The 17,470-nt window shown below is 39.6% G+C and overlaps 1 protein-coding gene across 3 annotated transcripts in view; it reads right to left on the bottom strand.

Annotated features, from left to right (window-relative positions):
• Nucleotides 1–251: 251 nt before the first annotated feature.
• FILIP1 (filamin A interacting protein 1) overlaps nt 252–17,470 on the bottom strand; it is a 139,140-nt gene continuing 121,921 nt past the window's right edge. For 2 of the 3 annotated variants that reach the window (XM_040697737.2, XM_040697738.2), the window contains one exon: nt 10,971–11,192. In XM_040697737.2, the coding sequence (XP_040553671.1) occupies nt 10,986–11,192 (207 nt within the window). In that variant the 3' untranslated portion in view covers nt 10,971–10,985. Of the gene's footprint in view, nt 2,538–10,970; nt 11,193–17,470 lie in introns of those variants that run through there. The other variant, XM_046939691.1, reaches the window with a different exon arrangement.

Genomic DNA, 17,470 nt, shown 5'->3' with positions numbered 1-17,470 from the left:
ATGAAATACACCTGTCAGAGCACCCTTTGCATACGTGAACTTGACTGACTGGATGCCTTAATGAAATACTTTGCAGCCTGCAAAGTGTCAGAAGAGAATTTATTATTCTATCTGCATGAGCCAGTATCATTGATGCAATAGTGTATGTCAGTGATGATCTTTTGTGACCAGGGCTGCTATTCTCCTTTAGAGTGCTGCAGTTCATTACCATACCTTAAAATCTAAATGATTTCAAGTACACCACGACTGTATTAATGCTTTAAACAAATCTTTATTTTTTAAAAGCTTAAAAACTTAATGCATTTGCGAAGCCATAAATGTTTGTGTATCTGTTTAGGGATCATAAAACAACAGGGGACAGCTTATGCATGCACTCATACTGAATCAGCTTTATATTAAAATCCAGACAAGGAAAAATATTTCATTCCTTGATTGGGACTTTTCAAATCCAGACTCAGCTTTGAAGTATGACTGAACTTAGATTTTACCCATATGTAAAAGTTCACTTCAGGCCTGTCAGTGTCACTTTCAAATAGCTGGCAGTTTCATTCCAGGTGGATAGTTCTTGATTCACAAGTGATGCTTTGAAAACAGGAGATTTAGGTCAGTACTACATTCATTCTACTGCACAGTAAACTGAAATGTAGCCCACACTAAACATGCTTTTTATTACTCTATGAAAGCTGGAATATTGAATTCACTCTAAAATACTGCTTACAGACACAGCTATGTTTATTGCCACATATTATCAGCTGTAAAAAAAAAAAAAAAAAAAAACCTAAAAAAAAACCCACCACAAGCCTCCTTAACAAACATGGTGTACCAGCTGAAGCTCTGCTGTGGTCAAAAGCTATACCAGGAAATGGCATTTGTTTTGTTTAGATTATCCAGTAGCTCCCTTGCATATCAGCTGACTCTTCCCAGTGCAGATCAGCTCCACAAAAGTCCATCCAGGTCCCAAAATATCGTGGCTCTCTAGAATTTCAGTACTTGGTGCAGAGCTCGTATCAAGAAGAGCAAACAGCTCCCATGGTTGGCAAGCAAACCAAACCTTGAAGATCAAATTGACTACAAACCACTGCGTTATTCCAGCTTCAAAGGTAACAGGCCTACTCTTCTCAGTGGGACACTGAGTTAATGCACATTTTCCGGCATCCCACATTGCATCTCCTGCAAGCAATACTGTTTTCTCTTCTAAAAAGCAGTTTATTCCAGTAGCTTCTACAATTTAAATAACTGTAGCATTTAAAATATGTGCCAACGACTTAGATTAAAAATAATTAATTATGAACCATAGAAGAAAAAAACTCACCCTGCAAGGAATTTATCCAGCTTTATGTGTAGTTCATTCAAACATCATTTTAAGTATAGCTGCCACAGAGCTCTCTGGGTGCTATTTGAAAAGCTGCCAGTGTAAAATGCACAGTTCACCACATGGCATCTCATTTATACAGTTCTATTAGTCTCGCGCTGAGTAGTCTGATCATGTCGAGGAGATCTATCTGCCAATGCAGTGAGAGCACCAGGTTAGAAACAATGATGTCATTAAGCACGTAGTGATAGATCCCTCTTTGTATCACAAACAATATTAGAACCAGTTTTACTACGCCCATCACTGTGATAGCGCAGTGGAAGGCAGTCAGGAAAATCAACTTCCAAAGCTATGCATTCTGTCCCTGCAAACAAAGACATACGCAAATACCGCCAACTTCAGGAAATTAATTTATAATTGAAACACTTGATTACATTTGCATAGTTGTGAAAATTTATTAGTTACAGTGTAATGAAAATCAACTTTTTTTTTTTTTTTTTTGGTACAGGCATAAGTAAAAAAAAATCACAGCTTTAAAAACTGGCTTACATTGTCTAAAATGAGTAAATCTAGTCGTATTTCAAGGCAGTGGACTTTATACTTAATTTTATGCCAAACCATCACACAGTGCAAAAAATATTCTGCAATAGAACAAATTCCATACAGCAGTCATCAGAGTATTAAGTCTCACAGAATCATATGGTGGCAAAAAATTGCGCTGAGCATTTTTCCTCTTAAACAGAAAATACTGTTGAAATTATCTTTTCCTTTCTTTACATTCTCTCTCTACTACAAAAATATCAAATTGCAAATTTAACAGTGTATTCTACAAACAAATGCACCACGGACAACAGGAATTGCAACTTTGGGACAGTTACTTTACAAAGTGTATTAAAAAAATAAATTATATGGCAAAAAAAAATCAAGCAGGTGCCTTAGGCTTTGCAAATATAAGTGAAATTCAGCTGGCAGAAAAGACTGCTTCTCTCCCTCTGACTGTATCAAAATGCCTTTCTTAAAGCTCTACCAAGACAGAATACATAACATCTAATGGAAGCAATAAATACTCCCATGAAGAATCAGTAGCACAAGTGACCCTGGTGTTGATGGTAGAGGGCTTCTACAGTGATCCATCCAACTGGTAAGGAGGGTAGTGCACACAGAGAGTATATTGGGGTGGTAACTCATCTAGAGCTCATGCGTAACTGGTGAATGACGACACTCTCTAAAAGAAAAAGAGAGCAAAACATTTGGTTTTATGAAACTGGAAATAAATTACAAATTACTATCATGAAGAACAGTTACATTAGCAAAGTATTTTTCTTCCAGAAATACCTTGCAGACTTTCTCTAACATCACTGTTTGATAAAAACTGCCCTGTTTAATGCTGCAATGGGAAACCTAACCAGTACCATGCTAGGGCTCTGGAGCCCTTGGCTCCCACTTCAGTGTCAAATCCATCACTTGGAAAAAAAGAATAATATAGCTGAATACACTGAACCACAGGAACACTAAGGCTCAGCCCCACACCTGAATCCCGTGGAGGACAATTTGAAGTTGGGTATCTTGAATCCTATCTAAGCAAAACCATCAAAAACCTGCTGGCGATTCTAACCTGGGGATGAGAAAGAGGTATGTGGTCATTTGTTCTAAATTGAATTTTCCTTAGAAACTGATGCTGCTTTTATTCAGCAAGTCTGCTGAATTTTGCTATTGCCTGGAATATAAATTCCAGCCACAGTACACAAAAGGAAGTATTTGCCTTGTTTTTGAAAGGCCCGGGTTAGTTTTGCCCTGAGTGTAACACATGACCTCTCTGATTAATTTCTAGGTTCTTCTGAACTGCTGGCTCACAGCTTGGTCTTCAGTTTTTCTATCTAAGTACACTGCTCCGACAGGCAATTTTTAATAGAAGAATGTAGCTATCAGCCAATGACATTATCTTTGTAAGGATATATTTTGCACACTGCAAGCAATATAACTGCACCGACGCTAACTAGAAGTACAGTAATATGCTTTCATAAATTCTCATTTTGTTAATTGAAATGCTGTTGGTTTTCTTTTAAGATTCTTTCCTCTCTTATTAGCCTGAAGATTTTTCAATACGTATGCAGCCCAAGAAGCTGCACTAACCGTGCCGTTATCCCCTTGGGCATTTTTGTTGACTCTCTGCCTTTGCCTGCTAATACTTGAAAGGTGTTTAAGTTATATTAGAATAAGGAAGGTCACTGCTTTTTGTGTACTCGTTATGCCAGAATATTGCCACTAGATGGCAGATTCCAGTTAGGTTTTTTATGTGTGTTGACCCAGAAAAGCGCGGCTAAGGCAACATCCAAGGAAGTATGGTGTGGTAAGTGAAGTAATAGATTTTCCTACATGAAAGCATTTCATTTTTATATAATTTACATTCACAGATGATTTTCAGGAATATATGTGTGCTTATTCTCAGGAATTTGAGCAATGAATATTAAAGAACCGCAAACTACAGCAAGAAAAATTACAAGCAGAGCTGTTCTCTAACTTCATGCTCTTGAGGAATATTACGCAAAAAAAGCTGCATTTAATATCAGATTATAATAACGAATGAAATCTCCCATTCCCGTCAATGGGAGTCACATGAATTCTATATGAAACACTTTTTCTTAATAATCAATTTTGACACGATCTATTTTATTATCTATCTATGATCTAATTATTCATAGTTTAATAACAAAATTCTAAAAACTAACTGGACTGTAGAAAATATCATCTTCCTTGTGAAGGCTCAATACTGAACGAACAGCAAAAATAGAGTGGGTTTCCGAATCAGCTGTCCTCCTACAGACTAAATATAATGATTTTTTTTAAGTCAGAAAAATATTAAAATAAATAAATATTTTCCAGTTCCAGTATTCATTTGTTCATTATTTTCTCACACTCTTTTATATGTATGGACTAAGTTTGTTTGTTTGTTTGTTTGTTTTCCTAACAATTTATTCTGCATTAAATTGTTACATATAATACTTATATGTATGCATTATGTACATTGAATCATAGAACGGTATGGGTTGGAAGGGACATTTAAGATCATGTAGTTCCAACCCCCTTCTATAGGCAGGGACACCTCCCTCTAGACCAGGTTGCTCAAACTACATACTACATACTACATACTGTAGTTACTAGAAGAGGTATTCAAACAGTTATTAAACTGAAACTACAGTAGGGTAGATTTTGTCACAGTTCTGTAGGAGTAACCTCTGTAGGAATATGACACCTGTGGTATATAATTATATACATTTTTCTAGGCTTTTAGGTCTGAGTATTTCAAGGAGCTATCAATTCACTTAAATACAACTGAATTTATTTTAATGACAGGAAAAGAGAACAAAGGTACGTAACATAAAAATGATGATTCTGATTTTGGTCTCCCCAGTCTAAGCTGGAATATCTCAGGGAAACACAGCATTAGCAACTGGCCTATCAAAAATACCAATTCTCATAATGAAGCACATCAACTGACATTTTAATGTATGTTTAATGTATGTATGTAAGTTTAATTTCTTCTTACAATATATACAAACAAATAACATCAAATGATACAGAAAGTTGCACATCCAAGTGACAGAAGTGAATCATCTATCAGTATTTCTATTTTTATAATCCCGTTGAAAAAGAGTTTTTAAAGTGAGGAACCATTCATACCTGAATGATTTGTACCTGAATCTCAGAGCTGACAGCTCTGAATTTGAGAGCAGTTAATCCTCATTGCATCTTCCAAAAAGCCTTGTAAGGGCAGTGTAGGTAGTAATGGAGATTAAAAGTGATGTTAACATCTTCAGCGAGAAATGTTGGACAGAGGTCTGTCAGAGTGTGCTCAGTCAGAATTAAGAGAAAGAGGGTAACTCACACTGATGCAGGGGGGGAAAATATTCCCCTAAATGAAAACAAGTTCAAAAGATGAAGTTTCATAGAAACTTCTGCCAGCAAAGTACAGGTTTCATACAGATTCAATGAAGTCGGCCACTGATGTGTGATAGGAACATATAATTGGTCTGAAAATTGTCCTGACTGCTGAAGATTATGCCAAGCACCTGAAACACCACAGGATGGTAGATTGCTTCTTTAAAGACATGACTTTCAGCTTCTGATCAGAATCACAAAGTGTTCGTGTAAATATTGAACGTGTTTTAGGATACATGTAGCACATGTCAAGCAGTAACGTGATTTGGCATCTAATTGGCATGAATCAACATATTCATGTGACTTCTGAGATTACTCAAATGCGACTAATTGCTATGGTGATGTATATTCTGTGGGCATATTAAGAAGAGTCACAGAGTGTTTTGTGCTTTTCGAAGAATCACATTAATAGGCATCACAAATGGAAAAAAAAAAGGTGAGCAAAATAAGTAAAAATCTCTGTTTTTTTTCTACTGTTTACTTAGTAGGTTTAACAATATGAGAGAGCTCCTCTAGACATTAGAGATGAAGTTCTGTGCTCACTCATTTTCAGTCATACTTACGCAAACATTGCTCTGCTCATGACCACGTTAGCAATACCCATGTAACAGCATTCAGGTGACAGGATCTAATCTCAAGAATGCAGCAGAAAACTTTGTTATGGGTCTACAACCAAAATCTCACACATCGGTGTATGCTGATCTGTATCTTGCCATGAATGGGTTGCCACCTTTCCTCTTCTCCTGCCATTCTACCTGAGCCATATGGGCTGGAATTCTCACTAAGGCTTGTATGGCTTTGCAGTCAGCCAGAACAAGGTATTTCTCCACTTGACACTGAAGCCTAACCAAAATAAAAATGCTCATCTGCTCCTAGTGAGTCTGAACTTAGGCTTTCTTAGCCCTAGCATGGGTACAAGGGAAAGAGCTGACGTCAGAATTTAGGTGCATGCTAACCTTTTTTTTTCTGTTGCAAGTATGGATATAGATTAGTTAATATCTATTACTGACTTATTTTCTGATTTAAAGGGATAAGAGAGAGAATGCAGCAAGAGATGTTCAGATTAGATACAGCATGCTGAGCAGGAAAACATCTAAACCCAGCCAAGAGAGTAATGCAGAGTACAGAGTTGTAACTTCTGAATCCTGCCCTGCCTCTGCACATTTGGTGTCTTGCTGAGCCTTGCCAGAGGCTCCTTCCTCTGTTCAGCATTCACAAAGCAGCAGTCATCTCACGAAAAGAGTAGTAAATCAGGCCCTTTCTCTCAATATCCTGAAAATATTTGAAGTGCTTAGAAGTCAATGAAAGAAATGGAAATTTTCACTTCTTGCACAGATAGTCCATGTTAAGAGCAGTATTTCATAATGTGGGCGCTATAGGTTCAGATTTTGCTTGTGTCTGATGGGATTCAAATCTGTACCGCCTCTCTTTCAAAGACCACTGTATTTACCACTGTTATTCCGAGTTGAGTGCATTTTGCTATTGAAACTGTTCCACTTCATTGAAAAAATCAATACAGGGAAAAAGGAAAGGGAGAGAAAGAATGAGCACGAGTAATTCCTGATGATCACCTGGGCAGAGGAAGCTGGTTTTCTGCACTGTAACCCAGTCATGGTAAAATATGCATAAAGACGCCCTGTAAATAAAGGCCCGATTAATTTCCTATGGATTTATGTCTGACAGTTTGATTCTTTGGTGCCTAGTAAAATCTGAGGTCTGAACAAGGCTCGCCCTTGTGGCATTTGTGACATCACTCTCTTGGGTTTGTTCTTTGATGTTGCTTGAAGGTGAGCTCATGCCACATTCTTTCACACAGTGGGGTTCTGCTAAGGTCTTGCTCCTCTTCTCAGTCACCCTTTTCATTAAACTTGAAGAAGTTCTTATTCTGGGGACCTGCGTTGCTTTGTCAGGTTTGGCTGAAACTAGTGGATGTGTACAATGTTATTCATCAACAGAGGACAGATGGAGGGATGGATGAACACAGACATTTCATCTTAGAAGCCTTCTTTTCACAGAAAGCCAGGCTTAAAAAGCAGTCTTTGGAACAGGGACCAGAATCTAGGGGGACTTCCCCCCTACTTCACTATCCTGATCACTCAACCACTCTCTTGGTTCTGCTCAGTGAATACTGAATTCCTCCATGCAGAACAGCACAGCCTTTACAGAAGGGAATGAGAATGCCATTGTCAGTCCCTCAGCTGTCAGTGCTTGCTGAATTTGGTGGAGCTGATTGGAATTATCTCAGGAACTACTGAGAAGAGGGTCCTGAGGGTCCTTTGAAGGACAGGTTCTATCAAAAGCTTGTTAAAACAAGTAGCATTACTACATATCCCTGTGCTATGTGATCTATTAGGAGACACAAATGATTCTACAACCACTTCAAAACAGCTACTGGTTTCCCACACCTTCTCCCTTTCTTTTTCTGGCCCAAGAGCTGGCACCTAGGCTAGGTTAAAATTAGACTTTATGTCTGTTGCCAGATTCTTTTTAGTTCAGATCAGTTCTCCAGGTAAGTTCAAACACTTGTGCCAACTCATGGGCCAGCCAGATAGAGTTCAGTGTTATCTTGGGTTGGAGTTGCCCAAGACAAGACTGCAACTTCTGGTTCCAGTGGTTGATTATGTCTTGACTTTAAATGACCGTGAAATTGTGGCTTTATTGTTGATTTGATGTCCTGAGAGGACATGAATACCTAGAATGTGGATTTCAGTTAGGTTCAGAGATTGCATTGCTAGCTGGGCCACAACACTGGTAGGCCAGTGCAGCTGCAGAACTTCAGGTAGATGTTCAGAGTGTCTCTGGTGCTCAGACAATACCAGGAAAGCTGGTAGCTGAGCTGGAGCATTATGGACTGTATTTAGACTTGGTTGTCTAAATCACCCTTTGGAGATGACCTCCTGAACAGAGAACTTTACCCTAGTCACTAAAAATACAGTCTTCAGATTCAGGAGAAATTCCAATAAAATAAAGACAGTTATGCTTCAACTTTGAAGACTTCTGAACTACATTCCTTTTTTTTTTTTTTTAATAATAATAACAAAAAAAAAAGTATGATTATCTTACATTCTTTCTGCCTTTACAAAACAAGAATCTCAGCTCAATCAAAACATGTTAAAAATGCTGAGTACAACTAAATACATATCTGTAGCTAACAGTCAAACTAGTTGCCTGATTCCAACTCTCTGGAATTCTGCTGGAGTTGGCTATGGAGCAAAAGTTCTTTTTTTTTTTTTTTTTTTTTTTTGTGCTGTCCCCAGGAAAAATAACAGCATCCTTGGTCTGACCTGTCTGGAATTTCTCAAATCTGTCTCATATAATCCTTCTGACTCTATAGAGCAGTTCCTAGCTTGTGTCTGCAGTTCTGGTTCAGCTGCGCTAATTTGCGTGTCTTGGATTTCAGGTACTGTAAGTCTGGATTATTTCTTCAGGTGAATTCATTTCTCAGATCTTAGGCAAAACAAACCATTTTTTCAACTACAGGCACGCTTAGAACATTGCCCTGGGTAAGGCAACAGTTAACTAAGGAATAGCTTGTTTCTTTGAGAAAAGGATATGAAAAGGAAGGCTTAAGCCAGCTGTAGTTCATCACTGTATCCACATTAGCCTGGGGCTCATGTTTGCAGTATTATTTAAATGATTGTTTTGAACTAAAGATTTGTTTGAGTGCCAGTATTTAGAGGGTCTATCCAGCTAAAAGCTCTTAATAAGTTTTCTTCAAACATCTGCTTAAAAGTCCATGTTACAATCCGAACAGTAAGATCTCAGTAACCATTTATTGTCAAACGGAGGCTTTTAGCTTATATCAATTAGTTGAGAGGGTCTGATGCACTTCTGGAATGGTAACTCATACTGCTTGATAATTCCAGTTTCCAAGTTTTATCTGAAATAGTGGGAATTGAGTGCTATGAAAAATTTGAATCTGATTTTCAGGTGCCATAGGAACCAGAACCTTAAAATTAGCAGGTACTTCAGGTGCTGCACAGATGGAAAGAAGGAAGCCTATTTCTTTTTGTATGTGACAGCAGCTTTCGTATCACAGCCAAAATGCCCTTCATGTTAATAATAAAATGCCAGCTGTACTCTGGGATAATAGCCATATCTGGATCTTAAATTGGAGAGCACTGCAAAGTGCAGACTGAAGATTAAACATTGTTTGGATTGAATATAATTTTGTTGACCTTCTGTGGCAGATTCTTCCATCAAATCTCTTCTCCCAGGCAGAAAGCTATTTAATATTTCACACACTGATGCATTTTTCTTTCCGTGAATTGTATTTATTATTTATTGGTTGTCTTCCTGCTTTTCCTTCTGAAAGGTATTCCTAACCAGTCCTATACAGCTTTCTGTGGTAGTTGAGGTATACAAGCTTTAAAACCCTAATTTATCAGCCTGCTCAGCTCAGTTTCTTTTTTTGCAACTTTCTTCTGTGAAAATTGATCACTTAAAGGAAATGCCCTTTAATAGCTTTAGTGTTATTAAATAAATCATTGTAACAATCATCAGTATCCACACCACTTCCATGCTGGAACAATTCCTTAAAACATGCTTAAAAATGCAAACATATAAATGAAGAAACCAAAAAGAGAGAAAGAAAGATGAATCTCCGTGGTACTCTGAGGCAGTCTGTACTTAACACAAAATACTCCAAACAAATGAGAATTGACCATAACTCAGGTATCAGACCCCTTCTCTTTCCCTGACTGTACCTGAACTGTGTCTTTAGGTAGCAACTGCTGCCACCAGCAATCTGTGTTGACACCCCCTCTAACACATAAGAATGCTTGACAGCTCAAGTTTATCTATAGAGCACAAGTCCATCCAACAAGAAAAACTGCAAGCCCACTGATGTCAACTAAATGACTTGCTTCATAGACTTTCATGGTTTTTGGAGCAGGCACAAATGGACTGTACTGATTATAGTCAGATCAGTGTTCCTCTGAGGCTTTTTTTAAATAGTAAACACCTTTTGGCCCACTTGCTTCATCTAACCCCAGAGCTGGCAGTAACACAGTCTAAGCCACAGGAGAGAGACCCAGCTGTAAGCACTAACTACAAATGTAGTCAAGTTTTGGAAGAAATACACAGATGCTTAGTGCTGCTGCTGCTGCCTAAATTGTGCAACCTCCCTATTCCCCTGAATTTTGTCACTGCCTTGAGAAAGAAAAAAGCTTCTCACGGGAGAAAAGCTGATCTAGAGGAGAGATTCTTAGAGATAAGGCTGGTCACAACCTGTGGTTCTTTCTCTCTGCCTCTGCTGTATGTGAAGCACTAGCTTTTATTGAAATAAAAGCTCAAGTCCCTAGGTACCACAGCATCTCAAAAATGTGGTTATAGGCAGGTGTTCCACACAGAAGCCAGGACAGAAAGTGATCTGTTATGCTGGAAGACCGTTGTTTAAAAGTGACTGATCTTCCTTCAGTCTATTAAATAGTCACCAAGTCAAGCAGTAAGAATTCCTAGGCTGGATTAATAACTTGGTGAAGTTGCCCATTCTCATTTCCCAGGCTGAATGTATTCCTGACGTACACTGCCTTTTTGATGGTTCTTTTCCTCCTTCAATAAGAAAACAAAAGGATGTTGTTACTCAAGTAGTCATCACACACACTCATTAGTTGGTTGTGAGTGACAGGTGTAGGGCTTCGTTAGTATGGATAATTATGAGCAACTCCACAGACAGGGGGCTGTAGTTCATGGTAGCAGTAACAGCTGCAGAACATACCCCCTGAACCTGCCATCAGCCCTGACCCCCGCCCAGGGAGCCAGAGCCACTGGCTGAAGATTTCTTCAGTTCTATTTTCATAGACTGAGTCTCGGCACGAGGCTCGAATTTTGTCACATTTCCTGCTCCTGAGGCTGCCACTACTGGCTTTCCTGCTTTCATACCTTTTGACACAGGAATACGGGTGGGTGTAGGTCTCAGGGATGACCCATCCTGTGCTGTCTGCAAAAGAGACACACAGAGAGAGAAATGACATGAACTGAGGACTTTTTCTTCTCACATATTCTCATATATTACACTTTTTACAGTTTCTTCATTTACCACTCAAGCAACAACGCCCTAAATCATGGCTGTCAGCAAATGAATCATAGAATCATAGAATCATAGAATTACTCAGGTCGGAAAGGACCTCAGAGATCATCAAGTCCAACCGCAGTCTAACCATAGTACCCTAACTCTAACAACCCTCTCCTAAATCTCTGAGCACCACATCCAAACGGCTCTTAAACACATCCAGGGATGGTGACTCAACCACCTCCCTGGGGAGCCTATTCCAGTGTAAAGGATTTCTGTAAAGAAGTGCTTCCTAACGTCCAACCTAAACTTACCTTGGCGCAACTTGAGGCCATTTCCCCTCGTCTTGTGTTTGAAACGTGTCTGTAGTAAATACTACTAATGCAGGGCCAAAGGTACAAAATCAGAGTGAAACTAGTCTTCCAGAGCTGGGGACCAGTGTTTTAGATCAAGATGTCATACGGATGGGAATCCTTGCAAATCTCTGATCCTACAGCACACCACAATGCAGGGCTCATTCGGAGACTGCTGAGCCAAGGCCAAGCTCTCAGACAGGTACAGTATTAGCATTGCATGTGCACACTGATGAGCAGAGGCCCTCAAAATAGAATAGCCACATGAGGCTAATTTGCTAACTGCCGTATTTTCAGAGCAGGGACAAGCTTTCTCAGTCACATAAATAAAATCGAACTTTGCTTCCCATAGTTCAGTGGGCCATGATTGGGGCTGGTTATTTCTGCACTGTACAGGGGTAGGAGGAAGCAGGTAGGGCCAAAACAGAGAGACTGGGCCAAGATTTGAATTTCCCTTTCCTGTTGCTGCAAGAGAAAGGACATGGGAAATAATTTTCCCCCGGGAGTCACAGCCAGAGCTTGCTGGTCTCTGGCAAAGGCCAAGCTTGCCAGGGCTACCTCAAGGCAGGGCAGACACAGCCATTCTACCAGCTCTGTCTTGGCAACAACCTCCCTAGCACTCTTATCCTCAAGTTTGTGGACTTCAGAAGAATAAACCAAAGCCCAGAACAATTTTTGACGTTTCTTTATTCTGGAGGGAAGCCAGCTGAGCATCCAATCCCCCTGACTGGAGCTGGCAGAGCTAACCAGCCACAGATCTGTGCCCAGCTAGAGTGCCAGTCACAGGCCAGGCAGGCCTCCTACAGCTGTGGGAATGGCAACCCATATCCATGTTTAGGCAACTGAATTTCACTGTGTAAAGATACAAGGAGCACTAGGATGGGACAAAAAGATTCAAAACAGACAACACATCTTTCCTGTCCAGATAATGTTGGCCAACACTGGAAGTTACCCCTTACAGACCATGACCTAAAAGAAATACTTGTAATCATGACAGTTCTGAGAGAAAAATGTCTTTTACCTTCTGCAGCATGCAATATAGAGACAAATGTTAACAATGACAACTTGTGCATCTCTGTTGCAAGTCAAGTTTGGCTTTTTTATTTTCAGATAATCAGTGAAGATGTTGATCTCACAAAAGAGAACACCTTTCACGAGATTCAGAAATCCTAGCTAGAACTATCTGCTAAATGACTAAATCTTGCAACTTACAGCATATAAACAAAATAAAAGTAAACTTCTGAAGAAGACTGAATTAGAGGGTCGCATCAATTCTAACACATATTCATTTACTTTGGAGTGTTTTTAAAAAATGCTCCACGGAGGAGCATTTTTCTCTCTCGAAGGATTTCCAGCCAGCAGCATCAGAGCTGTCTGTCTGCACCCTGAGTATTCAAAGGAAAACCATTCCTTAATCTTCTAAGAACAGTTCAGACCCTTATGTGTACACACACACAAAAAAAATCACAATTGGAAAACTTGAATGCTGTCTGCCTGGCAGGAAGGAAGCCATTTTCAATAACTAAAAGCAACATTTACAATAGTAGTCTGAAGGCTAATATGGAACTCACATGTAGATGTCAAAACAAGTTAGGCCCATACAATTCTGTAGGGCAAAACATGCAAATGCATTCCATCAGCCTTGGAAAATATGTCAACATCCCAGGGAACCCAAATGACAAACATCTTGTGTTCCCTGAAAGAGCTCCACAGTCTGTAAACATGAGGCAATCAAATGAAGTAGCTGGAATCCCAGGCATTTCTTCAGCTTTATTCGCATGTAAATTATTATCGAAGGATTTGGGTGCTTTCAAGTTACTCATTTCAAGCCTAAATCGCTGGAAATCACTGTGAAAGGAACTCTAACTGGCTTTAATTTTTTTTTCAGTTTCCTTCATTATGGCATACAAACATGTTGATTCTATGGAAGCTAATGCACACTTCGCAGACAGCTGCAAGAGCATTTTGTGTTTGTTAAGCCAAGGAAAACAGCACAAACGTAGCTCTTCAGCAAGCCATCCCCTCTGGCAGGGTAGCAGTGGAAGCAGGCAAGGGACATGGTACATTTCAGCAACGTCTGAGGCAGAAAACACATACAAACGTCTGCCTCTTGGTGATTCCTTCCAAGAGCAATCCTGCAAGCAATCCCCTCCAGCCCCGTGTATTCATAGGCTGTATCTTTTCTTCTGTTGATGCAGGAATGCTCTCAATTCTGATGCAGCCTGCAGAGATGGCTTCACAGGAAGGCACGGTGAAGTTACCTGGCTCAGAGCTGGCTATATGTGCTACTGGAACACTATGGTCAACTTTATTGTATTTGATGGATACGCAGAAGGAGTGAGAGTATTCTCGTATATGATCGCTTTTGGAATATTTTAATAACAAAGGTGTGTTTTCAGCATTTGTTCTTGATCAGATCAGAGACCAGCTTGCCCTGGACAGAAACAGTTAAATTCCGTCTGACATAAAAGCATCTATTGCAATTTGAGATGCTGTGGGCTATTCAAGCTATCTGCACAAGGCCAGTTGATAAGAGGGGATCTAAAGAGACCTGCAACCTCTGATAAAGCAGCTGGAAGCTAGGTAGGATACTTGAGAGTGCTTTAAATGACACAAAGGAAGTATGTTTAGGTGACTAGATCCTGAAAGGCAGTTACCACCAACTGGAAGCTTAGGGGTGGGTATGGGTTTTGAAATCAAAGTGGCTACGGTTATATGTTAAACACTGAATTCAGTCTAACTGGGATAGCCTCCATCACATCAGCATGTGGCTGAAGGATGCAACAGAACTCCCGCCTTGGAGGTCCAGGGAATCTAAACAGAGGCTGTAAGAAGGGGACAGACTCTTTAGTGGGATCTGTTGTGATAGGAAAAAGGGAAGTGGCTTCAAACTAAAAGAGTGGAGACTGCATATAAGGAAAAGGTTTTTTACAGTAAGGGTAATGAGGCACTAGAACAAGTTGTCCCAAGATGTGGTGGGTGCCCCATCCTTGCAGACATTTAAAGTCAGGCAGGACCAGGCTCTGAGCAACCTGATTTAGCTGTAGATATCCCTGTTTATTGCAGGGGAGTTGGACTAGATGAAATGTAAGGGTCCCTCTTCCAAGTCAAATGAGTCTGTGATTCTATGAAGTACCCCAAAACATTGAGGCCTCACTCAGAGAAGCCAGTGAGTTCAAGTGCCAGGGGAGACAGTCACAGAGAGGTACCTCTTTTGATTGCTCTTTTTGGTTAACTGCTCAAGAACTTTCCAACTCTCCTTCAGGTGGCCCTTTGGACCAGCGTCCCCTTTTCTCTATGTCAAAACTGTCAGAGACAGAAAAAGGCTTTACTAAGAGAGACAGGTAACTGCAGCTACTCTACCATACAGGTCGCTGCCAATCAACAGTAGTAACCCTCAGCTCTCCATCTACTCCTCCATGAAGCAACTGTCTCTGGTTTTGGACTCTTGGGCAGGCAGACACCACAGGCTGAACCTTGAACAGTACCACATGTGCACTCTAGAATTACCTTCACCTGCAGTACAAAGATAACTCTATAAATTAAAATTGGAAAGTGAGTTAAATGTTTTCAAATATAAAAATAGTAACTGCAAACTTGTAGTGACAGATAAGAGCTTGAAATTTCAGATTTTCCCCTTTGTACTGCATTAGTATATTGTAAAAAACACCTTGTACGAGGAGAGCTAAGAAAAAAAGCAAAACCAGTGAGCCGAGAGAACAGCTTTGCTTCAGTTTGTCTTCTTTGATTTTATGAGCTCATACCTTCAAAACATTACCAATGTTGGTTTCTTTGAGGGTTAGTAAATGATTACACCTTGTTTTTCCTGACTAGGGGTATTGCATGTGTTTATAAACCAGCCATTTGCAAAACAGATGGTGAATATACAACTTGTGTTTTTTTTTTCAGAGAGTTAGGGAGGAAAAAGCACAGTTGGGCTTGTTAGAAGTTCCCTGCTAATCTGACATGGGCCTTACAATACAAAGGAAAGCATAAGATAAAGTAAATCGTATGGTTGAGCTATTTCCTTACATTCCAAATCAGGGTTGAAGTGATGAAAGAAACTACATTTTAGCCAGATGAAAACAAAAGAAAAAAAGTTTTGTCTGCCACAGTTCAGTGCATCACCATAGAAGAGTCAAACGTAGTAAAAAAGAATGGGGAATTCTCAAAAAAAAGGTTTTCCAAGCTTCTGAGACACAAAGGAGTTTATAAATGAATTAACTTGAGACTTTAAAAAATGAACAGTTGCTTCTAGTATACAGGAGTCCCTGTGAAACATCTCCAATGCATTATACACGTGAGGAGAGATTGCACATGCAATCCCAAATAGATCAGCATGGCAAATGCAAATTTCTATGAGTCAGAGGCCTTAAATGGGAATGGCAGCATCTCTCTAGAAGTGTGGAAGTGCTTCCATATCTTTGAAGGTACTTTAAATACATTTTGACATTTCAGCTTGGACAGAGATGGCTAAAGAATATGTTACCTTGAGTCCACTCCTAAATGACATGGGCAAATGAACAGGGCATGACTGTTCAGTATTCGTCCAGATAAAAGAAAGAGACTGTAACCAATTAAGGTATTGCAGTAAAAGGCAACTAAAAAAACCCAGCATTTTTCTACAGCCCACAAATGTTAATTGTCCTATGATGTTGTGGAAACAACAGAATAAACAAGTTCAAAACACAGAATAGATAGAAGAAAACTCCACTATGGTCTGTTAAACACAAAGATGTAGCTACAGGCTCTGGTTCAGAAAGAAACACTCACCTACTGCCAAAAAATGGGAACAGACACTGAGGAAAACATTACTCTCTGTTTATCCACTTAAAATAGTCTTACCCTAAGTAACTGCTACAGGCTAACGTCTAGCTAAATAAGCTTTTGGATTAATACAGTACTGCTGTTTTTGTATGTTGGTCAAATTCTTCTTTCCCAACTAGAACATTGCAAAATGATGTCGAAGACTTAGTAAATCTTCAGGGAAGGAGAGCACTATCAAAAAAGGGAACCAACATAGACAGAAAGCAGCAAAAAATTTGGTAGAAAGAGCACTTAGAAAAGTTGATAACATTAGTGGGACAGAAAGAACTTTGGTATTCACTGGCTGAAAGAGTTGGAGCATAAAACAATGGTACCAAGTCTGGCTATTCAGTCCTTCAGAGTCCAGTATTACAGCAGATGTTAATTAAGTTATAAATATAATGAGATTCCACCAAAGAAGTATCTGCCTGCACTATCAGATGCTAAGGACTCTCCAGCTGGGCCAAAAAAAAACCCACTAAGAGGATTACCAGAAGTCAGAATTTGTACTTAGCAGAAATTTCTGTCATCTCCATCATTCTTTGTCTCTTTCTCACTTGGAATTTTACAGGACTGCCATTATATTCAGTAGCTTTGCATGGTCTTCCTTTCAAAACTACTCCTTTGGGAGATAATGCCAGAAGTATATTAAAGGGTGCTTATAAACAGGAGGAAGCAGATAGTGATAGGACAACGGGGAACAGTTTCGAACTAAAAGTGGTAAGATTTAGGTTAGATATTAGGGAGAAATTCTTTACTCAGAGAGTAGTGAGGTGCTGGAACTGGTTGCCCAGAGAAGCATTGAAAGCCAGGTTGGATAGGGCCCTGGGCAGGCTCATCTGGTGGGGCCAACCCTACCCAACATGGGGTTGGAACTAAGTGGTCTTTAAAGTCCCTTCCAAATCAAGCCATTCTATGATTCTGTATCATTGTCCAATGCTGGCATAAAATTACCTGGCATAAAATTTCCATCACAGGCAAATTCAGATCTTATAGCTAAGCTTGTATCTGAAACACATGTAGGGTAGCCTACGTGTTTCTCCTCTT

This window comes from Gallus gallus, chromosome 3, assembly GCF_016699485.2.
Source record: "Gallus gallus isolate bGalGal1 chromosome 3, bGalGal1.mat.broiler.GRCg7b, whole genome shotgun sequence".
In the NCBI taxonomy this organism is placed as follows: Eukaryota; Metazoa; Chordata; class Aves; order Galliformes; family Phasianidae; genus Gallus; species Gallus gallus.
Note: the sequence above shows the minus strand (reverse complement) of the source record. Positions and strands in the feature narration are given on the sequence as shown.